The following is a 23,327-nucleotide window of genomic DNA, read 5'->3' on the forward strand; positions in this document are numbered from 1 at the left end:
TCGAATACCCATATCATAATCTCTCCCTCTTTTGTGATCGAGATGTGATTATAAAACTCCAAATGGGAATGAGAAAGTGCTAAATATGGATTTGGCAATACAATTTTCCCCCTCGATATCAGACAAAAATGAGACATCAAATCCGGAAAATTCGAAAAAAATATGTCAATTTTCGAAACCTTTACTTATCAGATCGCTTTTCACCCGAAAATGAACATAATAGGTTCATGTTGCTGGAAAGCATTTTGAAAAAATAACAATCTTAAAAAATCCCAAAAAATCTCCAAAGGTTGCAAAGATTTTAATGTTTAGGTAAGAATTGTCATTTTTCTGAAACTGCAAGGACCAATTGTGTAACATTATGAGTCTTTTTCCGCCTTTAGTTCTAGATGCAAGAACGAACAATAGTCTTCCCATACCAAATGAACAAATACCTCAACCAAATGTGAATCGTTTTCATCCCATTGAAGCATAGGCTTCCCTTAAGAAAATCACATATAGGCTTCCTATATGAAAATCTCATATATGCTTCCCATAAGAAAATCATTTTCGTTCTCAAGTCTTCAACTCAGATATCGAATCATAGATGTTGTTTGTTGTCATCGTTAGGGGTGTTTGGGATAACTTTTTCAGCTCAAAAGTCCTTTTTATAAAAGGACTTTTTGTAAAAGGTCTTTTTCCAAAAGTTATGGTTTAAAATGTGTTTGGATGGTAAAAAGACAAAAGTTGCTTTTAAGAAGTACAAAAGTCCCAAAAGTCATGTTTTTGTGACTTTTGAAATCAGCCTTTTTTCCTCTCGCTCAAAAGTTGTTTAAAAAGAACTTTTTAACTTAGACAAACATCTTTTGCACTTTTTTGACTTTTTCTGAAAAGTCAAAAGGTTGTTTTTAAAGCAATTCCAAATACCCTCATAAGCTTCCCATTCTATACTTAAAATCTGTTATTATCCTTTCCTTCCCAGTCATTTGACCATTCACACTCAATCCTCATACTTTTGCTGAATGCCCAATTGGCATTGGTTTGACCATGAAACCAACATCAAATAAAAAAATTTGATTCCATTCCATATGACAGTCATATGAGAACCCAACTATAATCTGAGAAGCACCGACTTCAAAAGAGTTTCAACCAAATTTGAAGACTTGAACTATTTTGGACTTAAAAAATGGAAAAAAAAACCATTCTCTCCAACTATGAAACTTTGACATCCGAAAATCAATTCTCGAAAAACATCATCACTTTCATTCCAATATGCAAACTAAAATCATTATCAACTACAATCGAACCAACATCAGGAATTCTTCATCACTGAACCATAAAATTCGACTAATTAGGAACACCCATCTTTCAATGACGAACCACAAACATCTACTTCAAAACATCGATTTTAACTTTTTGCGTTGACACTTTCCTTCACCCATCGAAACTGATTCTAATGTCATAACTTTAGATTTTGACTCAAACAAACAACTCTCACAATGCCAATTGTTTTCTTTGTTTGATCCCGATAAACAATTATCGATAAACTCCAAAATCACTTTCTCAATCAATTTGGAGATTAAACACACTAATTCAACAAATTCATCTTCATCGATGCACGTCATGTTCTTCAATGTCTTCAATCGTTCATTAATCGATCAAATATTAGTAAAATATCAATCTAATAGCAATGATCGATCTATGATTTCGATTCAAAGGAAATTAATGTATGAAATTCAAAATCAAATAAACACTAAATCAAAACAAATAAGAACACATTATTGCAACTTAAATTAAATGGAATATCACACAAGAAAGATACAAAAATAGATGATGAAGATAGGGGCAGACGCATGATTTCACAGTACGGATTGCACGGGAACGTTAGGGGTTGCACAACAGTAGAAAAAAATAAAAAATTTCGAAAATTTTCCACTGCATCCGGAAAAGTCAGGGGTTGTCGGTGCCACCCTGGACCCCCTAAATCCGCCCATGGATGAAGAATCACACAATGAATTAGAACTTCATGAGAATGAATATATGCAATTCAAAATTCAGATTTTATTCGTTTGAATGATGAGCAAATGAACCAAATGTTGAGAATCAATTTGACAGAAAGAATAAGAACAATAGATACGATGTGAATGAGATATACGAACAGAAAGAAATTGGAACAAATTGATTTAGATCGTGAATTTGGGCTCAAAAAGTATCCAATGAACAGTAACACTAATGAATTAGATTTTGGGCTAACTTGAAATTTGGACTGGCTCGTAGATAAATCGAATCAAATTTTAGGCTAAATCAAAAGATAATTGGATAAAAATGGAATTAAAAGCAAATAGATCGAATGAAGCGATTCACTAAAGAATTAGCATCTTTGATTCGATTACCTGAAAATATTGTCATTTAGGACCATTGATCTTGAAATAGTTGTTAAACCTTCAAGACTAAGCTCTGGTACCACATATAAGATCCCAAGGAAGATGATAAATATGGAATTAAGAATCAATGCATAATCGATAAGACCCGATCTAATGTTTAAGCATAATTATATAGATAATGGAGTATTACAAAAATGTAAAAGTATGTGCTTGCTTACTACAATGCTCTCTCTCTCTAGAAATACATTACTCATCTATATAATGGGAGCTCTCTCAAACATATACAATAGATACGATACAAGTATTTATAAGCTAGCTCAATCCATAACCAATATTAAATAAGGGAAAGCCTAAGACACCATCCAATGAAGAGCTTTGCACACTAACATGACTAAAGGACCAACAAAAAATGAAGAGCGAATGAAAGTTTGAGCACCGCCAACTGTTAAGAACTCCAACGGTATGATAGTCATTAGGAAAATGTGAGTTCAAGAGGCGATATCCAAGATATCTAGGACAAGGTTTGAGAACTCAAACCATGAGATAAACATGAAAATGGAGTACGATAATATTTCTAGTCAAGTCTAGATGAACCAGTCAAGCCTTAAAGATAAAAAATCAACAAAGTATCCAATATAATAAATATAATAACAAAAGTATGAGTATGAGCAAGAAAAAAGTGAATGAGAGAAAATGATTAACTGAATGATTCTTGATTTGATATTTCAAAGGTGAAAAGCGGTAAAGAATTACATGAGGGATGGTCTTATTTATACTAACATAGGACCAATCATATTAGGAGACATTTTTACTTAAATTTGATCACAGATCAACCACCTGACACATCGATGTGGTTGACCTTCGTCTCCTACATGCGCTACTGAAACATAAGACACATTACATTAAGACAAATAGTACTAACATAGAATCGCCCAATCTTCATTCTTCAGATTACACAAATCTTCCGACATCCATCAATCACATATCACTTCACTCAACACCATATTGGAAAATCAATTAGCTTGGAATTTGGAAATTCGAATTGCTAACGGATCACTAGTTTTGAACCAACAATCTCCCCATGAGTGATCTTGGCAATCAATGAGATTTTATACATGATCTCCAAAGATAAACGAATATGTCATTTGCAGTTAGTTCCTAACCTCAATCGACCAACTGATATGCTTGATTAACTGTTGCTTGATTAGTTTGGAAGCATTGGACTTAGCAGTTTTTGTGATAATTTTTTGAAGCACAATGGTGTAAACCAAGTGATTTTTTCTAGACCTAAAGAACTCCTGCATTTCCAAATTCTTCCTCTTGTAGATGTAAATGAGCATTGGTTTTGGAATAGGACCTTCGTCTAGCAAATCAATCTCTTCCAACTCAGTTTTAACTGGAGCAAGGAGATTCTTAGTCTTGAACAAGGAAGAAAAATCAAAGTATGAGAAACCAAATTCAACAATGTAATCTTTCAAGAAGTTTAGATCCGCAATGTAGACTCCAATGTTCTTTTTAGAGTCCTGATTGTCTTTAAGGTGAGCAGAAATCATTAGGACATCATTCAGATTGATGGTTGGAAAATCAACATTTGAGATTGTAAGGTTCTTCTGGGTGTTCTGAATGATGTAGTAGTTGTAGAGAAGACAATATTGTCACCGTTTTCCTCAGTACTTTCATCCCATAACCACTAGTTTGTGTGATTCTGTGTTTTGACCATACTTCTTTTTCAGGAAGAGCATTGTGGCGTAGAAAGTACATATGTGTTCTCTTTTTGTTCGGACAAGAATTTCTAGATCATCGGCCTAATGCCATGGAATGAACTTAACACAAAACCTTTCATAAGATGATCTTCGAAGATCAAGTTATTCCAAGTACGAGACAGGAAGATCATAGCTCATACATGGAATCATGTGATGTTCATGAAACATTCCTTCTGGATAGAATGGTGAGATCCTAGATAAAGGATTTGGAGAACCATTTATAGCTTGAACTCTAAGGCTTTATTTAACAGCCTTGTCGATTTATTCTTTTGGCCAGCCCTTGGACTTTCTTGACGACTTCATCGGGTTGATCGGACCAAATGAGATTCCATTTCCTTTTACCTCGATTGGATCTCCATGGGTGAATTCATGATCTGTTGGATAGTTGGAGTTACAATCACTTTGGAAATTGGTAAGACCAGTTCCAATTTATGAAGATCATCATCTTTCTTGTTTTGGAACATTGATCAATTTCCACAATTTTCAAAGAGGAAATAAGAAGTGGCCTTGGAATCATTTCTCGGAACGCATCAACATTATGTTTCATTTTGATTTTAGCCATCTACTTGCTGCATTTGAAAGAGTCAAATAGATTAGACGACTAAGCGTATGAGGATCATTTCTTTTTCTCTTTGTCGGAAAGGATCTTTTCGAATGAAGGTGGCTCTTTTCCAATTGAAGAGCAAGCATCACTTTTTCATCAGCAATGTCTTCATCATCTTCTCTTTCTCCAGATACTGTCAAATCATATTCATCTTCCTCTCCAATAGAATCATCCTGGAGTTTATATTTCAAGCTAGGTTTCCATCTTGTCATGATTGTTTATCCCCCTCTTACATGGAAAGGCCCAAATTTTGGTGCAAGCATCACACCATTTTTCAAATCTTCAAGCTTCTCAAAAACTTTTTGAAAGCTCAGATTCACCATTTTAGAGACATTATCATATGCATCGGCAATTGGAGCTTAAGCTTTGAGTGTGTCAACGGTTTCTTCCAAGATCAGAAATATTTTATCAAATTTGTAATTCAAAATTTCCACAAAATGCTTTTGTAGACCAAAATCCTTTAATGAGGACTTGTTTTATGACGAGGTACATCTATTCCTTTAATTGAATTTCCCTTTCGAAGCATTAAATTTTCTTCTCATGTCATACATATGTTTGCTTGATGAGCTCGTTAGTTGCCTTGACTAACTCGTCATGAACCGCTATCTTTTTTCAAAGTGTATCTTCATGATGTTAGATGAGTTACACATAAAGTTGTTCAGATTCTTCCCTTGTATGCTTAAGGAGGGAGATAAGTTGATCCAAATGTTTCTCTCTTTCTTTAATGGAAGGAATGACGGTCTTGATCTAAGAAATGGACTTCAGAACTTGATCAAATTTCGAGTCAAGAGCTCCAACTTGAGCATTCACATTTTCAACCTTTGAGTCAAATTTGAAAATTTGATCACTCATCTCAATCAGAGCAAATGGATCTGCTATATTATCATCGAAGGATACAATATCCGAATTGAATTCTCCTATGGAGTTCTCATCATCATCTAAATAGTTAGCATCATCATCCATCACTGCCACCAGGATGTCCTTTACTGGAAACATAAGCTTGAGGTGCTTTTTGTTGGTGTTCATCTCCACCACTACCCATATCCATGTCTTCGGAAGACGATTGGAAATCAAGGTCTATTTGGGGTTTGGAGGAAGAAGCTTGAAGTAATTGGAAGTTGGATCTTGAAGGAATAACACTTGAGATATCAATGTTTGCATTATCAAACAAAATCTGAACACCTGTGTCATCTTCATCATTTTGAGGAGGATCATCTGAAACCAAATTAGATTTGGGAACGTCTTCTTTAGCTTATTTATTTAACCGATGATGCTTATCTGAAATAGGATTTATAATGGTCACATCTACACTCGGTTCTTCAACAGCAATAACCTTCCGAGGAGGCTCATCCCAAAATGGGCTTTGAATTGGGCACATCTCCACTCAGATTCTTTTTAGCAACCTTGGTTGATGGATCATCCATATTAGAAGGAACATAATCAGAAGTGTGATCATCGGAAGCAGGTAGAAGAGCATCAATTTCGAAGTTGGTTGGACGCTTCATTGGAGGTTTGCTCCAGAGTACTCGATTTCTCATATCACGGATGACATATTCGATTTGTTATTTTTTCAGATCAGGTGTCAGAGCCGAATCTCATTCTTCATTAGCACACCCATACATCCTTTACTCATGGTGGGTATTGGTTTAGTTGAGGCTTCAGAGCTTGAAGGTACTACTTCTTGTTCGAAAAGCGTTGGATCTATAGCAGGAACCACAAATCGTGCTTGTAAAGAAAAAATTGGTTTAACAATAACACATGGGTGTGTTCCAGGAGGTATAAGGAACTTTATTCCTTGTCAACAATACCCTTTTGAGAGGCTGGGTGCAGATTATATGCAGACTCCACGTGAGTGTGTGTGTGTGTGTGTGAGTGATTTTGAGATATTGATGGGTACATCGGACGAATGGACGGGTGGGGTTAGCTGAGACCCAGATTCAGGTTGGACACCAATTTGTGAATCCTATTCGGAGGATTCACTGGTTTTAGTTCTCTTTTTGGCTTTGACTTTTGAAAAGGAAAGAGTTGGGCGCTTCTTGGATTTGATCCTAAGTCAACCTCCTTTTTATGATGATTTCTCTCCTTCCAAGGGGATGAAATTTGAGGTTTGGGTAGGAATTAGGGGGTCGACTAATTCCGGAACCTCGAGATGTTTTGCTTTAAAGGGAGAGTCGGGAGGGAGAGTGTCCATCATGTGTTGTGGAAGACGTCGGATGGGACCAAACTTCGTCCGATGTGGAGGTTTGTATGATTTAAGAACTTTAAAAGTACAATATATCTTAGGTGGATCCATACACAATGGAACAAGCTCACATTTATCCTAGTAGATTTGTTGGAGTGTCAGCGCCCAGAATCTTGGACTAGAAATCTCTTTCAATTTTCGACAAACAACAAATTTCCAAAAGTCTTGCCACGAGACTTCAGGAAGGTAAACGGAATTGGATCGTCTTATAAATATGTTGTAGAATAGGTGCAGCCAGTCCTTGCTCATAGAGTTGGAGCCTCCATTCTTGCTAGAAAGACCTTTCATCATGATGTGCATCAGAATTCTCCAAATCCCAAGAACTGCATATTGCTTGAACTCTTCCCCTTTGCACCTAATTTGGTTCAAAGACCCTTGAAATTTATCTGGAGTGTTTTCAACAACTTGAGTTCGTCTTGACTCATGAGAGTAGCAACTACATCTCTAACCATTTGGCTAATCAGGACATGAGGACCTTCTTTCACATATCTCAATATTTATTCACCTTTTTCTTTTCCAACCAAGAATCTCTCCATTTTAAGTTTCTAGTGATCATACTCTTTGTTGAAACAATATATTGTTTGGATCGATTGATTCTAAACAGAAAAGCAAGAACAATAATGTAAGGAACTCAAGAATGGCTCAAACGATGTCGAATGATTATACTTTAACACCTCAGAAGAGCTATATTAAGAACTTCGACTGTAGAGATGTTTAGGGTTACAATGTAGCTATTAAATAAAAGGAACAACGTACTTAATGCAATACATGCATGCACTATAAATAGCTAAACCCTAATCAAAACACAGATGGACAGGCCTAATCCGGATATATAAAATAAACCAAACATTAAGCCCAATGACGCAACTCTAATATTCAACAATCTCCCCCTTTACGTCAATTGAGGCGAGAGTTTAGTTCGGTTGAGCAACAGAAGATTTCTTGACAGTCTTGAACACGTTCGGTATAATGGCCAACAAAGTTTGACGAAAAGTGATATACCACCTAAGCATGTCCGTGAAATTCTTCTTGTCTGACTCTCTGTTCTGCTTACATCGGTGAATAATATCAAAAATATGCTCCAAGCAGTCAGTGGAGAACAAGTGCTTATCAACAAGAGCAAACAAAATAGTTTCACCTTTGGCTCTTTTGAACATGACAGTAATATTAGAAGAGTCAATTTGACCCAACTTCATTTTGTTAACATATCCAGGCTTTCCAGTAGGCTTCACTGTTAGTCTCTTCCTCATAACATGAGCCACATCTTGATCCATTTTTGCAACTTCAAGGATATAAGAGGCCAGCATCCTCTTAAGATGATTGAGGATCGGCTCATACTCCTTCGAAATTGTGAGCAAAATATTAAATAGTAAAATCCAATCGTGAGGATTTAGGTTAGGAAGATTTGCCAAAGAAATTGTATGGACCGAGTTGTCCAAACCTCTGGTTATCCGAAACTGAATATTGAAAATTTTCCAAGCAGGTGAGGGTTTCATCACCTTGACAATGGTTATCTTCTGAGCACTCCATGTCAGGTATTAAGGTTGACCAAACTTGAGATAGTAGTCAATAAGATCACGATCGACCTGAGGATGAGGAGAGGGAACTTCAACTGTTGAATCAAAACAGTGAAATACAAATGCATTTCTGGTTATAGGAATATCGAATTGAGAGTCCCTCGAGTTGTCACAATCAAAAGAGACAACAGGTTCCAGCCAGTACATGCTAGGAAACTCAATTGCTTCTTTGATCAGTCTTTCCCTAGTCCAAGGAGGAAACAGAGCCTTCTTGCAAACAAGAGCATCATACTCTTCCTTCTTCTTTCTTTCTCTCTCTTCTGTCTCTCTAGTGATACGAAGATTATCATCTAACTCTTTATTCCTTTGCTTTCGCTTCAGGACTTCAACTATCGATTCATTATCTTCATTACTTTAACCAGAAATGCCCTTCTTCTTATCTTGAACACCAGAACCCGAAGCTTCATTACCCTTCGGTTCCGTTTTGACAACAACTTTGGGTGGAACGGGAAGAGTTTTCACAACTTTCAAAACACCATCTGCCCCTTGTTGCGGAGTAACTATCGGCTATGTAACATCCTTCATATGGCTTAGGATTTCAACTGTCGGAAGAAGTTTGGATGTCAAATGATTCCTGATCGTGAGAGTAAGAATTGGATCATTAGCATGAATAACATTACTCAAAAGATTAAGAACATCAAAGGCACAACTTTTTAGAACTGCACGCTCAGTTTTCAATGAAACAATTTCCGTATCCGCCTGAGAAAGCAGAACTTTCTGAACTTCAATATGAGTAGTTTTGCAAGCCAGATCATCCATTATTTTTTTTCCATTGCCAAGTCAGTGTGAAGCTTCTCTAAGCGAGAATTAACTCAGCTAATGAGAGAATGGTTATCGGTTTGAATGTTAGACCAAACTGAATCAAAATTTGTTGTTTCTGCTTGAAGAGATTGTGAGAGGGAATCAACTGTGGCATTCACCTTAGTTGCATTCGAATCAGCATGACCCTTAATGGAATCAAGAAAGATCTTAGAATCTTGAATAAGCTCCTCCATATCAGTTGTTGCTTTCTTGCAGAGAGACGTGGAGCCATCAACCGCTTTTGTGGATTTATCAATGGAATCTGTATACTGCTCAAGAGATGTGTCCAAAAAGGTCTTCATAACCACATCATTAATCTTTGTTGAAGAAGCAATCAGTTGATCAAGCTTATCGTGAATACCCTACAGCTGTTGCTTTGTAACAGAAGCTTCATGATCTTCATCAGAGGGAAGTCGGTAAGGACTGTAATAAGTTGAGTCAAACTCAAAATTATAACCGCCGAGAGTAGGAGCAGAATCACTTGAGGGTGAGGGTGAGAGAGATTTGGGTGTAACCAGGGTGTCGATTTCAGTATTAGCCCCTGTATCAGATACGTTCACTATTACTAGAGAATTAGGTGAAGTTGTAGTGATTGGGGTAGTAATAGAAGCGGCTTAAGAAATAATTGGAGGTGGGAGTGGAGTTGTAGATATTGGTATTGTGCTAACTGGTGGAGGTGGGGGAATACCAGTAGCAATTTGACTTAAAGGAGTTTGTGAAATTGGCTGAGAAGAAACTGGTGGTGGAATAGGAGCAACCAAAACTTGAACAGTAGACTTCGGTGGAGATGGAGGAGGAGTGGGAACCTTATCGTGCATGTGTTCAGTAGGAGTTGGAGAACGAGGAGGTGTATTACCTCTTACAGATCCTTCAAGTTGAACTTCTTCTTCCTCATCAGCAGACTGCTCGTCATCATGACCAGAGCTAGAAGGATAAGGACTTTTTCGACGCCTTGCCATCTTCTTAATTTTCTTTGAAGCCAAGGATGCAGCTTTTTCAGCGTTTCGCTTCTTGGATTTGACAGGCTTAGCAGACGGACCTTCAGTTCTAACTTTCTTGGTATCTACCTTTTCCCCTTGCTTTGCAGGCTTCTCAATACCATCCAATTCTTCTTGCATTTCAGGATTTAGTTGTCTTGGACCCGTTGGAGGAAGCTTCCTATACTCAGTCATTACCTTACTTTCGCTTGACACACACCTGTACATTGTTTCAGGTATTGAACCAATGAAGGAAAAATTAGTTGCATCAGAGAAGATAATCTTCTTGGTGTGAAAAGTAGCCACATAGGAAAGCATAACATCAGTCATAATAGGAATATGAAAATGATCAATAGCCCTTCGAGTCACGATGGTCTAAAAACGACCACAGGAAATCTCTGAACGTCTGGTGGAAGAGTTGATACTTTGCACGAGTTGCGACCAGATAAGAGAACCATAATCTAGGTTAATACCATTATAGAGACCATAGAGAATGGTCATAAAACCTTTGCTGGTACCATCCAACCCATCCACTCGTTCTGCTAACCACTTTTTGATAAGAGTCAGTAACCCATTCCACTGCGGTGGCAAACAGGACTTCTTCATTTTTGTCACTGTAGTGAGGACATCCGTATAACCCATCTCATAGAACTAAAGCGTGCTTTAGAAACAGAGGTCTTGTGATTAAAGATCTCAAAATAGATGTGATCCTTGTTCTTGTGATAGGAAGAAGTAGTATAGACTTGTGACAACAGGGACATTGGCACAAATTCGATTTGCGTAAGAGCAATCACTAATGGGGAATACTTGAGCACCTCTACCACATGTAGCATGTAATGATCATACAAAAAAGGATTCAGTTAGATGATCAGATTTTGGTTGGGTTTGATAGGAAGCAAGTTTGAGGAAGGTGTATGATCTTGCATAGAAGATGATTCTGCCATTGTTGTAATAAAGAAGATGAATAGCAAACAATCGAATGTTGTATTGAGAGAGAAATCAAAGGAGATAGTGAGGTACAAGAGGTGTGACAAAACCTTTTATATACCGTTGCCAGGAGAGAATAAAACTTCTGTAATGACTATACACTATCTGAAACGTCACTTGAAAAAGCACGAATTGGTAGCTTGGTTTCCCCAGATAGATGTCATCACGCGTGGGTTTAGGAACCATTTCAAATTCACGCGCCCAATTTAATGCTTATCTGATGACTCGGTTCAAATTCTTATCCTCATATCGTCTCTTCAAAACAATCTTCAACTTGCAACATAGACAATGTTAAACATAGATCATTCTTTCGTTTTAACATAATCACTTTCGCTCCATACGACAAAGAGACATCAGTGCTGTCAGTTCCTCAAACATAAAACGTAAACGTGCCACTAGGACTAACACCATGCGTTTTGGAAAATCACAAGAATTTCTGTGCAAGAGTGTGTCAAAGATAAAGAAATAAAGCAAAATGTGTATAGCACGTGAGTGATGTATTAAGACATAAAGAAGATGATTTTGGGCATGAATCACTTCTTTCAAAGTCAAGAGAGACTTGAAGTGCTTGTGTGGTTTCCCGAGAAAATACAATCGAGTGTTTGTAAATAAACATCGAAAGGCTTCTTTTCAAATATTGGCTTTAAAATGTGGCTTATCGTGACAACCCGAAATTTCCATTCTGTACAAACCATATCAAGTCAATAGAAGTTAGAACAATAACAGTTAAGTTCCAGACTCTTGGGTATAAGTTTGACAGTTCTTCAGGATTTACACTTAAGGAGATATTAGGAGAGTGGATGCACTAGGGTTTTGTGCAACACGGTTATTCCAAAAATCTGTGATATTAGAGTTCAGTACGGGAATAAAATATTTTCTACCAAAAATCCCAGGACTATATATAGAAATCTGAACCATATTCAGTCATTAGTTACAATTCCAACTAGAGAAAAGCCAAAATCTCTCTCACGGATCTTCAGGATTTCATCCCAAATCGTGAGTACTTCTATCTAGTTGTAATATATAGCTTAGATTGTGCCTAATAACATCAAAATCGGATAAAAACCCCAATATTTGAGACTTTACCGCCCAAGAACACTTGGAGAGTAAACTCTTTTATAAAGGCCAAGATGTTCCCCATTGTCCCTCTAAGCCTTGGAACTCAACCTAGGAACTACCATGACATGTTTAGACCACAAAATCATTAAGAATCAAGGGTTGAAAGTGAGTTCACGGCCAAGGAAGTTATTGGGTCGTGAACTCCATTTTAGGTTGCCAAAATGCCCTAAATTCCTTCATTGAGCCAAGAGACTAGCATAACACATTACCTTGATGTTTCTAGGACCCAAAACAATCAAAATACCAACAACCATAGGTGTTCACGGCCGCAAACACATGACCAAATGGTCCATGGGCCAAAAACTCAAGTTAGGGGTGTTTTGATGCCACAAACACTTCCTAAGGCTTAGGCTTGAATTTAGACATGTACCCTAATGAGTTTAGGACTAGCAAACACCATTAGAACACCAAGAGTAAGGTGTTCACAACCCAAGAAGTTCCAGGGTTGTGAACTCCAAACAATAGTGCCAAATGGTGCTATAAACTCTTATAAAGCCTTGTACACTAGCATAGTTTAGTTCCTAGTTAAATTAGGGACTTGAAAACACCACAAACACCCTCCCAAGGGAGATTACGGCCGTAATCTCCAAGGGATATGGTCCCAGGGCCGTGAACTCCTCAAAGGAGTTAAAAGGACGCCCTAACACCCTAGTAAGCCTTGAAGCACTTCACCACTTAAGTTGTAATAGATTTTAGCTTCATTTAGAGACCCAATATAGAGTTTACGGCCAGGAGTTTACTCCCCTGGGCCATAAACTCCAACACACATGGTCCTAGACCATAAACTTCCGTATGAGGTCTTGCACTCCTTTGTTGCAAACCATTAGCCTCCTAGCACTTGACCAAAGTGTTTTCCTTGCGGTAGGATGTTTATACATGTTTAATTAGTGTTATAATCACTAATTGTTTATATACATATGTATTCATATGTAATTAGGACCATTGTGTGTGTCTAAAGTCTTCACTTGACACCTAACAGTCCTACCTCTTCAGTTCATCCGTATCACCTACAACAGGTGAGTTCATACCCCTTAATCAATGTTTTAATTGTTTTTAAATGTTTTAGGGGGGGGGGATACAAGTAGAATCATGTTAGTTACTATACCAATCACATGTGATTAGTAAATAGCATTCAAATGATTGGCTACTCATTAGCCGTTTTACCAAACAGTTTCCTTCAAATGTTTTTCATAAGCACTTTATGTGTTTAAAACTCCTTATTACACTGTACATATTACTTTGTATATTACATTTCAAACTTATTTACAATTTTGTTTCAAACAAATGTTTCTTTATACTAAACCATTTTATCAAACCTATGCCTTCAAACCGTTTTTTGACAACAAGTCAATCTTTTCTTAGATAATAATGATGTTCAAAGGTTTTACAAAACTTACTTTATGCTTTTATATTATAAATTGCATGCCTATATATGTATAGTTATACGAGGAATGTTTAAAAGACTTAGGAAGGGTATCCACCCTATTTCCTTTTCGCGCTTGAGATGTGGTCTGGTGGGATATCGGGTATCCGTCCGAAGGTCGTTTAAATATTAGTTATATATATCATATGTACATATATAGTCATAAAGGCCCTTCCAGTTCAACCAATGCCCTTGGGTAGCAAGGGTATACATCCATGTCCATACGTACCAGTTAGATTACTAATAAACTACCATATGGGTAGTTTAGGAAGATACTAGAACTATTACTATAACACGATATCATACAATGAGTCAGTTCATTCATGAGTCAATACTTGCTAGATAGAGAGAACATATATTACAACTAGAACATTTCAGTACATTACTATTCTTGCTAGATAGAGAGAGAACACACATTACAACTAGCACACGTAGAACATTTCAGTACATTACATATACATGAATACGTTGACATAATTGTGATCCACTGTATCGGAGCATGCCTTCAATGGCATGACTCGAGTTGTAGCCAGAGTTTCTTGGAGGGAGAGTGTGAGTTTGCGTATAGATATATATTGGATTGACTATCCTACACCTTGTTGCTAGCTATAGTCGGACCTGCAGGTCTGCGGGTGCCAAACGTCATACCTTTTTACGACCTACATTTGTCGTTGTTACCCAGTCGATGGTATGGTACAATTAATCACATGATGCCTTAATATAAATCCGGTTTAAGGTAGTTAGTACAACAATAGTTCTTATAGCACTACATTACAGTACTACATTAATTTTCCTTTTACATATATCTAGTGATTCTTTTCACTTAAAAATTAACTGTAAAAACTATATTTTGTTAATGATAGTTACACTTGGGAAATTTACACACTTTTACAATAAACGAACATTTAGAACAATTAAGTCTTGGTAGAAGGTTACATTCAAAGCAGTTAGGTCTTGGTAGAAGACACCTTTATATACTAGTAGGAATCATATGGATTTCTAGGGTTTTTCAAACATTTACAGTTGTTTTACAAAACATTTTCATACTTACATTTCATATACATTTTCAATACTTACAGTTCATATACATTTTCAAAACTTACAGTTCATATACATTTTCAATACTTACAGTTCATATACATACAAATACTTACATACAAAGTAAGACACTAAAATACTTATGATCTCACCAGCTTTAAAGCTGATACTCTCTTTCAAAATAACTTGTATCCTCAAGTCAACCATAGACAAGTACCGATGCAAGGTTTAGAGAAGATGGAGCTCGTTCAAGACTTATCTTTCATTTTGTTTATACTTTAGTGTCTATTATAATTTGATAGAACACACTTGTATTAAAATTATATTATTAATGCAATGGATGATGTTGTTGCTTGTTTACTACTTTTCATTGTTGTGATACTGTACATGACGTCCTCCGCCCCAGAACGTTTCCGCCGTTCATGGTTTTGGGGTGTGACACTTATCTTCAACCGAACTGCGAAACTTAATATAAGTCCGAAAGTTGGATGAAGTACTTGTGAGACCGATATGGTCTGTTGAACAAGTAGAATGCCTGGCAGACCAAAGATAAACAGGAAGAAATGCATTTCAGAAAGAAGTGACATACACACTCGTAGCAAAGTTGGGACCACTTCTAAATGTTGTTTATGTTCCCAACAAGGTCATAACAAGAGGAAATGTCCTCTGAAACAGCTTAATGCAGTAGATGATTCAGATCTCTTTGATTACCATGAGCTATTTGAGGGTGAGGGACAGGGTCAAGGGCAAGGACATGGAGAAGGATAGGGATAAAGCCATGGGGAAGTTGAGGATGTTGGAGTTGATTTAGAGGAGGAGGTTGGAGGTGATTCAGAGAAAGAAGTTGGAGGAGATTCAGAGGATGATTTAGAGGTGGAGGTTGAACAAGTGGAGGTTGAACAAGTGGTTGATGAAGAAGTGTTGAATCCTGGAAACCAGCATGTGGTTGCTCCATCTTCGAAAAGGAGAAAGTGTGGTCTTTCTCAGAGGAACACAAAACTTAGGTTGACGAGGGAAGTGGTTACCAAAGATGATACAGGGGGAAGTCTTGAAAATCCCCTCACACTATAGGAGCAGTAATGGGGACAACTTTTGTGAAGGGTATCTTTTGTTAGCTTTTGTCTTTGTGATCTTTTGTTAGCTTTAGTGCAGGAAATCTTTTGGTAGGGAATCTTTTGTTGGGTACAACTTTTGATGTATTGTTTACATTTAAGTCAAAAACTGATGAACGTGGTTTAGTGCAGGACATCTTTTGGTTATGTGTAATGTGTCTTTTGATAACTTGTTTATATTTAATGTATGTGGTCCCACTTTGATAATGTATGTGGTTTGGTAATGCGTGTGGTTAATATTTATGGACAAGGACAGGGACAAGGCCATTCCAATATGTGGTCCAACTTTTTTCCTAATATATAAACCAAAAATCATTAATTCCATTTCAATAAACACAATGACTATTAATCATGATTCATTAATTCCATTCATGTGTGAAGAATCAATATAAAACAATAATCAATAATTCCATTCCATTTCAGGAATCACTTATTCCATTCCTGTGTGAAAAATCAATATTAACCACGAATCATTAATTCCATTTCAATAAACACAATGACAATTAATCAGGAATCATTAATTCCATTAATGTGTGAATAATTAATATTAAGCAATAATTAATAATTCCATTCCATTTCACGAATCACTGATTCCATTCCATTATGAGCAATCAATATTAAACAGTAATCAATAATTAAGCGGTAATCAATAATTCCATTCCATTCCTTTATCAAAACTAAATTAATTTCCAAACATTGAATCAATTCCAATACAAGACTTTTAATTAACCAAACTTTTTAAATATATTACCAAAGTCATTACATTACAATTTTCATTTCATTTCAACATAACATACATAAAAAACATAACAAAGAACAACAACATACAACATTTGAGATTTCTATATTTCCTAGTTAATTTATCCAAATCTTTTATGAAACTCATTGATTCTTTATCTGCCTTCACCTTATGTGTTCAAAAATTATTTTCCAATATTGATATCTTGACTTCAGTGTTGTCTTCTTTTATTAGTTCTTCATCTTGATCGACCCATTCCCAGAAATCACATTTCTTCTTCTTCTTATCCTTCAATATACATGATAAAATTCACATAATAAATTAAGTATGAAGGAGAAATAGATGATAGATGCTAGAACCACTTACTAGTGAGTTACAACATACTCTGAACTTTCTACCCAGATTATTAGCCGTAGTTGAGGTCCAAACTTGCGAAGGCTTCTCACAGTGACAAGGGTGAGCATAATCAATCTTGCTCCTGCTCTTGGAAATGGTCGAATTTGACTTAGAATATTTTGATGAACTTGAAGATGCCAAGATGGAACCCTAATTTGATGGATGAAGGTTATTAAAGCACGTTCAATAGCTGACCTGAGATAACCGGTTACCTCAGGTCACTTTAAAAGGTGATTTGTATTTTGTTGGTATTTTTTGTACAAAAATTTTATTTTAATGATATTTTTTCACTAAGAAAAGAATAATTGTGTTTTTTGAACGTTTTTGAAACATTATTACATTTTTAAGTAATTTTTCCATCCTCTGGAAGCAATACGATGGTTGCGCGATATCGACAACACCCAAATTTAAATTCCCGCTTAACCAAATTTCATTTTCAGAACAAAATAACCCGCGAGTTCCAAAACACACAATCCGCAAACTCAAATTCTGCTCTCCGGTGGAAAAAAGAATCGGCTGAAATTCCGGCTCCAGCAACCGTCTCAGCGCTCTTCGCCGCATCTCCGAACTTGAAAAAGTGTGGAGGTATGATTTCCCTGATTTTTTTTTTGCTCAAATTGGACCATTTTTTAGGGTTAGGGTTTCGTTTTTTCGTTCTTCACTCCTCAGGATGGTATGATGCTGACTGCTGAGGAGGAAGGAAATCATTTGAGTTTTTGATTTTTGTTGAAATTAGGAAATTGATGTATAGATCAGTGCTTAAAGAGTACGTGGATGGCGAATATTTTCTATTCAATTTAGTTTGGAAATCAAAATTTGATCCTTTTGTCTCTGCTACATATCATTCGTGATTTCTTATTGTCTGTTTTTGTTAACCTTTTTATCTTAAGAAGATCATAAATAGAGGATGAACTTTGACTCAACTAATTTGGTCTTGTATAGTAGACTGGTTTCACTATTACCTTTCAACAATTTCTTAATTTATCAATTTTTTCATTTTCACCATAGATGTTTGATGCTCTTGAGTAATTTAGCTGTTGTTGATTTGTTATGCAGTTTGATCTGGTTCTTGATACTTTAAGTGTGTTCAAGTGTTGAGCTGTGACAAAAGGTTAAAGAACAGCAGCTTCTTCCTACAATCATGGCAAACTATTACGATATTGATGACATTCTAGCAGATGAAGAGGTTTAAACTCATTTCTTTTCACAATTCTTCATTCATGTCACTTTCAGAAAGTATGCAAATCTAATACATTGTCTATTCTTCTTTATAGCTCGTTCCAGCAGTATTCCTGGAGGCAGTGAATGGAGTTGGTTTGTTTGAATCAAATGAAGCAAACAGGGTAATAATTTCACATAATCTTCACTTCAATATGTTGATAACTAATCTTTTTTAATAAAAAAAAAAGTCAATATTTTGTAAAATCAGGTAGAACCAAGGTCAAAGGTAGAATTACCATTCTGGCTTGCAAGAGAACTGCACCTAAGACAAGCAGTATCTGTCACCATTCCTCCATGTTTCAATAAAAAGTAAGCTTGTGATTTTTATAAAAAGTTTATACATTTATAAGTTATAACAAATACTATAAAGCAATGAATAAAAGTATGTTTCTATATATATGTTAGGACTAGGGAAGAAATAGGGGCTGATGGTGCACATGTGGACTTAAGATCTCGAAGCTCATATTTCTATGAGTTAGGATGCAAGATAGTGCAACTGTGAGTATTTTTTTTGTTTCTTTTTATATTTGTGTTTAAAAAAAAAACAAGATTTATGTTTATGGTGTGAATGGATGACAGAATGGGTGACAAAAGCATTGGATCTTTACTATTGGTTGCTTTCCAGACAAGGTACAAAGAAGTCTTGATCAAGGCACATACTTCAGCATCATCACTCACCCCAAAATTTCTATCTTCATTAACAAAAGAAGAAACTAAATGTAAGATTTCCAAAAAATCATCATAATCATATATACTTTTATTATTATTATTATTATTATCATTTTGACTTTGTTTTGTGATTTTGAAGTGTATGATGCTGCTAAGTCATCTACTGCTGCATTTAAAACGTGGAGAATGGGTGGACCAAGGTTTCAAAAGGCTGCTGTTCTTGGTAGGAAAAGGAAACCAATTGGTGGGGAGTAACATTTTCTCCTCTTAATTGTTTTAAGATGTGGTGTTGAGTGTTTTCTACCAAATTAAAAGTTGTTGTAGCTTTGTTTGTGTAATTTCTATGTGTTCTTTTTTGTTTAGTTAATTATTGAACACCTTTTACATGAGATACATACAACTTGTTCTTCGTAATTTAGTATTATACATAGGTGTTATATGATTATTGAGAATTGAGATTTAAGGGAGACAAAATAGGTTACTTACGATAACTCCAAATGTGCTAAAACTAAAATTTATTTTGAAAAGAAAATGAAAAATGGATGATTGTAAGTTCTGATGTTTAAAAAATGCAAACTTATAGAGATAGTGTATGCAGTAAATTAGACTTTTGTGTAGTTTTTGTAATTATCCATAAACCTTGAGGATGGTTAATGTATATAAGTATATAAGTATCTTTGCTAAAAAGGGAGGAGAACACAAAGGGAAAGTTGTCAATTGTTAGGTCAAGTCCCCAACTATCACCAACCCATCAATGTTAATTTACCAAAAAGCCCCTTTCGTTTGTTTCTTAAAAAAAAAATCGCCCAAATTGTATGATGTTTAGTAAAATTGATTTTTTCTTTATGTTTTTTAGAAAGAAAATAATCAAAATATTAAAAAAGAAGAAGAAGCCTCTATTTCGCAATGCATTTAAAACGAGGGCAAAATAGTCAATTTGGTTGTGTGGTGCACTTGTCATATTGTTGTTACCTTCGGACCCCCCAAGAAAACTCATATTAACATCGCTTACTTCCTCGTTTTCCTTGTTATAAGCATTAAGCAACGTCTTCTTCTTGCAACCCCCGAAATCTCTCTGGTGTAAAGAGTAATCCTTCATTTTCACACACAGAGATCAAAGGAGAAAACTCTCGAAACGATCTCAATGGCGTGTGCTAGTTTCACCAAGTTAAATGCGTCTTCTTCACAGTGGATCGGTCAGCAATCCTTCAATCAACGTCCGGCATCTTCTTCACGGTTGCCCGTCCGTCGTGTCTCAGTCGTTCGTGCTGGATCGTACTCCGAGGAACTTGTCAAGACCGCCGTGAGTTTTTCTACTTCAGATTTTATTTTCGATTGGTTTCCGTATATTTTTTTTTTTTTGCGAGAATTTTGAATTTCGATCTTTTGTTTACGTTATTATCGGAGGATCTGATCATAGAATGTTGCTGTTGGTATATAGGGTTTAATTTCATCGCAACTGAATTAAATTCGTTTAATCACACTGTTATGTTGACCTTTTAGTATCATGAACAGCCATCTCACATATACCTGTTACTTACACATTCGCGTGCGCAAATTTTTGTTCTCATTTCGTAAATCCTAAGCACAACATAAGTATAACTGCACTTGACATGATTGGCTTTTTAGTTTGCTCTTGGATTTTTGCATGGGAAGGTGAGATGATGTGTAATGCCGATAAGCTATCATGATAACGAATTAAACTCTGGTGATAACTGAATAGACATAGTTTGTGGCTCCATCAGCTACTAAATTAGCTCACTTTGACATTTATGTTCAAACGCATCATCTTTTTGGCTCATCATTAGGTTGATCATGGTTAGGTTTAGATGAATTGTACCAAAATTGAAGAAAATCAATGATAACCACATTAAAGTATGCACTATAAGCTTACCCAAAGAATCAATTAAAGCTATAAGCTTAGTAAAGATTATAATCAAATTACTTGTTGAGTAGAAAACAATCGCATCACCTGGGCGTGGTATCCTTGCCATTGATGAATCAAATGCAACTTGTGGGAAGAGATTGGATTCCATTGGATTAGACAACACCGAAGTCAACAGACAAGCTTATAGACAGCTATTACTTACAACTCCTGGATTAGGTCAATACATCTCTGGTGCAATCCTATTTGAGGAAACTCTATATCAGTCAACAACAGATGGCAAGAAGATGGTTGACTGCTTACGTGAACAAAACATTGTCCCTGGCATCAAAGTTGATAAGGTATGACAAAAAAAATCCATTCTTTTTTGTATAAAACATATCTGTAACTTCTTTTAACTGTTTGATTTCTGATCCTTAAAAGGGTTTAGTACCCTTACCAGGATCCAACAATGAATCTTGGTGTCAAGGGTTAGATGGATTGGCATCTAGATCTGCTGAGTATTACAGTCAAGGAGCTCGCTTTGCTAAATGGTGAGAGAGACATATTGTTGTTTTTGCATCCTTTGTTTACTTTCCAGTTGAGGGATAAATTTGTAATTTGTAACTTATCTTGTTTGTAGGAGAACTGTTGTGAGCATTCCTTGTGGCCCTTCTGCTTTGGCTGTGAAAGAAGCTGCATGGGGACTTGCACGTTATGCTGCTATTTCTCAGGTGTGTATGTTCTTAATTATTACAAGGCTAAATGCAAGAAACAACAATGTACTTTTGTACTTTTTTTTTCTTCTATTACATCATATATACAAGCATATGAAAGTAGATTGGTATTTGGTGGTGTAGGATAACGGTTTGGTGCCTATAGTGGAGCCGGAAATTCTTCTTGATGGGGACCACCCGATTGAAAGGACACTTGAAGTTGCTGAACAAGTTTGGGCTGAAGTGTTCCATTATTTAGCAGAAAACAATGTTATGTTTGAAGGAATCTTGCTTAAACCTAGTATGGTTACCCCAGGGGCTGACCATAAAGAAAAAGCCTCCCCAGAGACCATTGCCAAATATACCCTCACCATGCTCAACAGGCGGGTCCCACCTGCTGTTCCAGGGATCATGGTACACATTCTTGATTTTCTGTCTTTAGTTTATGCATTAAGTTTAACATAAAAAAATCCCTTCATATGTTGACTTTGAAAAAGGTCATTTTGGTCATTTCACTATCTTTGGTTTTGTGGGTCCCACTTACCTTCCATTTTGCTAGATGACACTAAAAAAATTGTTTTTTTTTTTTTTTTTTTGGTTTTAGTTTTTATCTGGAGGGCAATCTGAAATGGAAGCTACTTTGAATCTTCATGCAATGAATCAAAGCCCAAACTCATGGCACGTGTCCTTCTCATATGCACGTGCCCTACAAAACTCTGTGCTCAAGGCATGGAAAGGGCAGCCGGAGAACATAGAAGCGGGCCAAAAAGCCCTTTTGGCCCGTGCAAAAGCAAATTCCTTGGCCCAACTTGGAAAATACTCTGCAGAGGGTGAAAGTGAAGACGCCAAGAAGGGAATGTTTGTTAAAGGGTATACCTATTAAGGTTTTTTTTTGTGGTTTTTAGTTATTGAAATTGAGGAAGACTTGATTGATTTTGAGAATTTAATGATCCAAAACCTTTGTTGTTTCTTCACATGTAACCATAGATTTGTTTGAATAATCGATCACTCATGAAGATGAAAGTTTATGAAATGGCCCTTGAAATGACCGGTTAATCACTCTTTTAACACTTTAGGCACATATGACTATTTATGTTGTGGTGGTCAGAAAAATATTACCATCATGTTGCTAACATATTTTGGTATTTCTAATTGTTATTTTATTTTAAATAAAAAAAATGTGATTTGTGGTGATACGTTTTCATTTTATATGACCATCTTAACGAGTAACTCATAAAAATATGGGATGTTTATAAAATGGACCACATCATAACATAGAATACGAGGATTTGACCAACCTTTTTCCGTTTACCGAAATGAACGAGTCCGAACGGACCATTTCAGATTCCGGACACTATAAAAAGTATGTTTTCTTTCCATTGCACTATCTTTACTAACACCTTGTACCCGAGTTCAAAATAAATTGATTGCCAATTTGTTAACTAGCTATTATAATTAAATATCTAGACTTATCAATTTATGAATTACCATACAATGATCAAGCTATTCCTCTAAGTGCTCCTCTTCTTCTTCTTCTTCTTCTTCTTCTTCTTTTTCTTCTTCTTCTTCACAAGACACCAACAAACACACTTTCAAGCCCAAATCTCACCAAATACACTAAGGGTTTCGTTTTCAGGGTAAAGGGAGATGGAGGTTGGTCAAACATGTCAAACAAGTGTTATAATGATGTTTAAATAGTGTGTAAACCCTAAAAAT

At 36.1% G+C, this 23,327-nt stretch overlaps 2 protein-coding genes across 2 annotated transcripts; both read left to right on the top strand.

Moving 5' to 3' along the window:
* The first annotated feature begins 17,532 nt into the window (after positions 1–17,532).
* Positions 17,533–19,476, top strand: LOC145008396 (DNA replication complex GINS protein PSF3-like). The gene is made up of 7 exons (XM_078967021.1): positions 17,533–17,726; positions 18,198–18,327; positions 18,416–18,484; positions 18,571–18,671; positions 18,768–18,860; positions 18,942–19,081; positions 19,171–19,476. Exons 2-7 carry the CDS (start codon positions 18,283–18,285, stop codon positions 19,284–19,286), a joined length of 564 nt encoding a protein of 187 aa, XP_078823147.1. The 5' UTR covers positions 17,533–17,726; positions 18,198–18,282; the 3' UTR covers positions 19,287–19,476.
* A 564-nt stretch (positions 19,477–20,040) lies between these two features.
* Positions 20,041–22,667, top strand: LOC145008395 (fructose-bisphosphate aldolase 3, chloroplastic-like). Its single transcript, XM_078967020.1, has 6 exons — positions 20,041–20,334; positions 20,988–21,257; positions 21,340–21,449; positions 21,539–21,629; positions 21,756–22,025; positions 22,216–22,667. The coding sequence occupies exons 1-6, from the start codon at positions 20,176–20,178 to the stop codon at positions 22,492–22,494; spliced, it is 1,179 nt and encodes a 392-aa protein (XP_078823146.1). The 5' UTR covers positions 20,041–20,175; the 3' UTR covers positions 22,495–22,667.
* The last annotated feature ends 660 nt before the right edge of the window (positions 22,668–23,327 follow it).

This window comes from Lactuca saligna, chromosome 8 (assembly GCF_052625555.1).
Source record: "Lactuca saligna cultivar CGN05327 chromosome 8, ASM5262555v1, whole genome shotgun sequence".
In the NCBI taxonomy this organism is placed as follows: domain Eukaryota; kingdom Viridiplantae; phylum Streptophyta; class Magnoliopsida; order Asterales; family Asteraceae; genus Lactuca; species Lactuca saligna.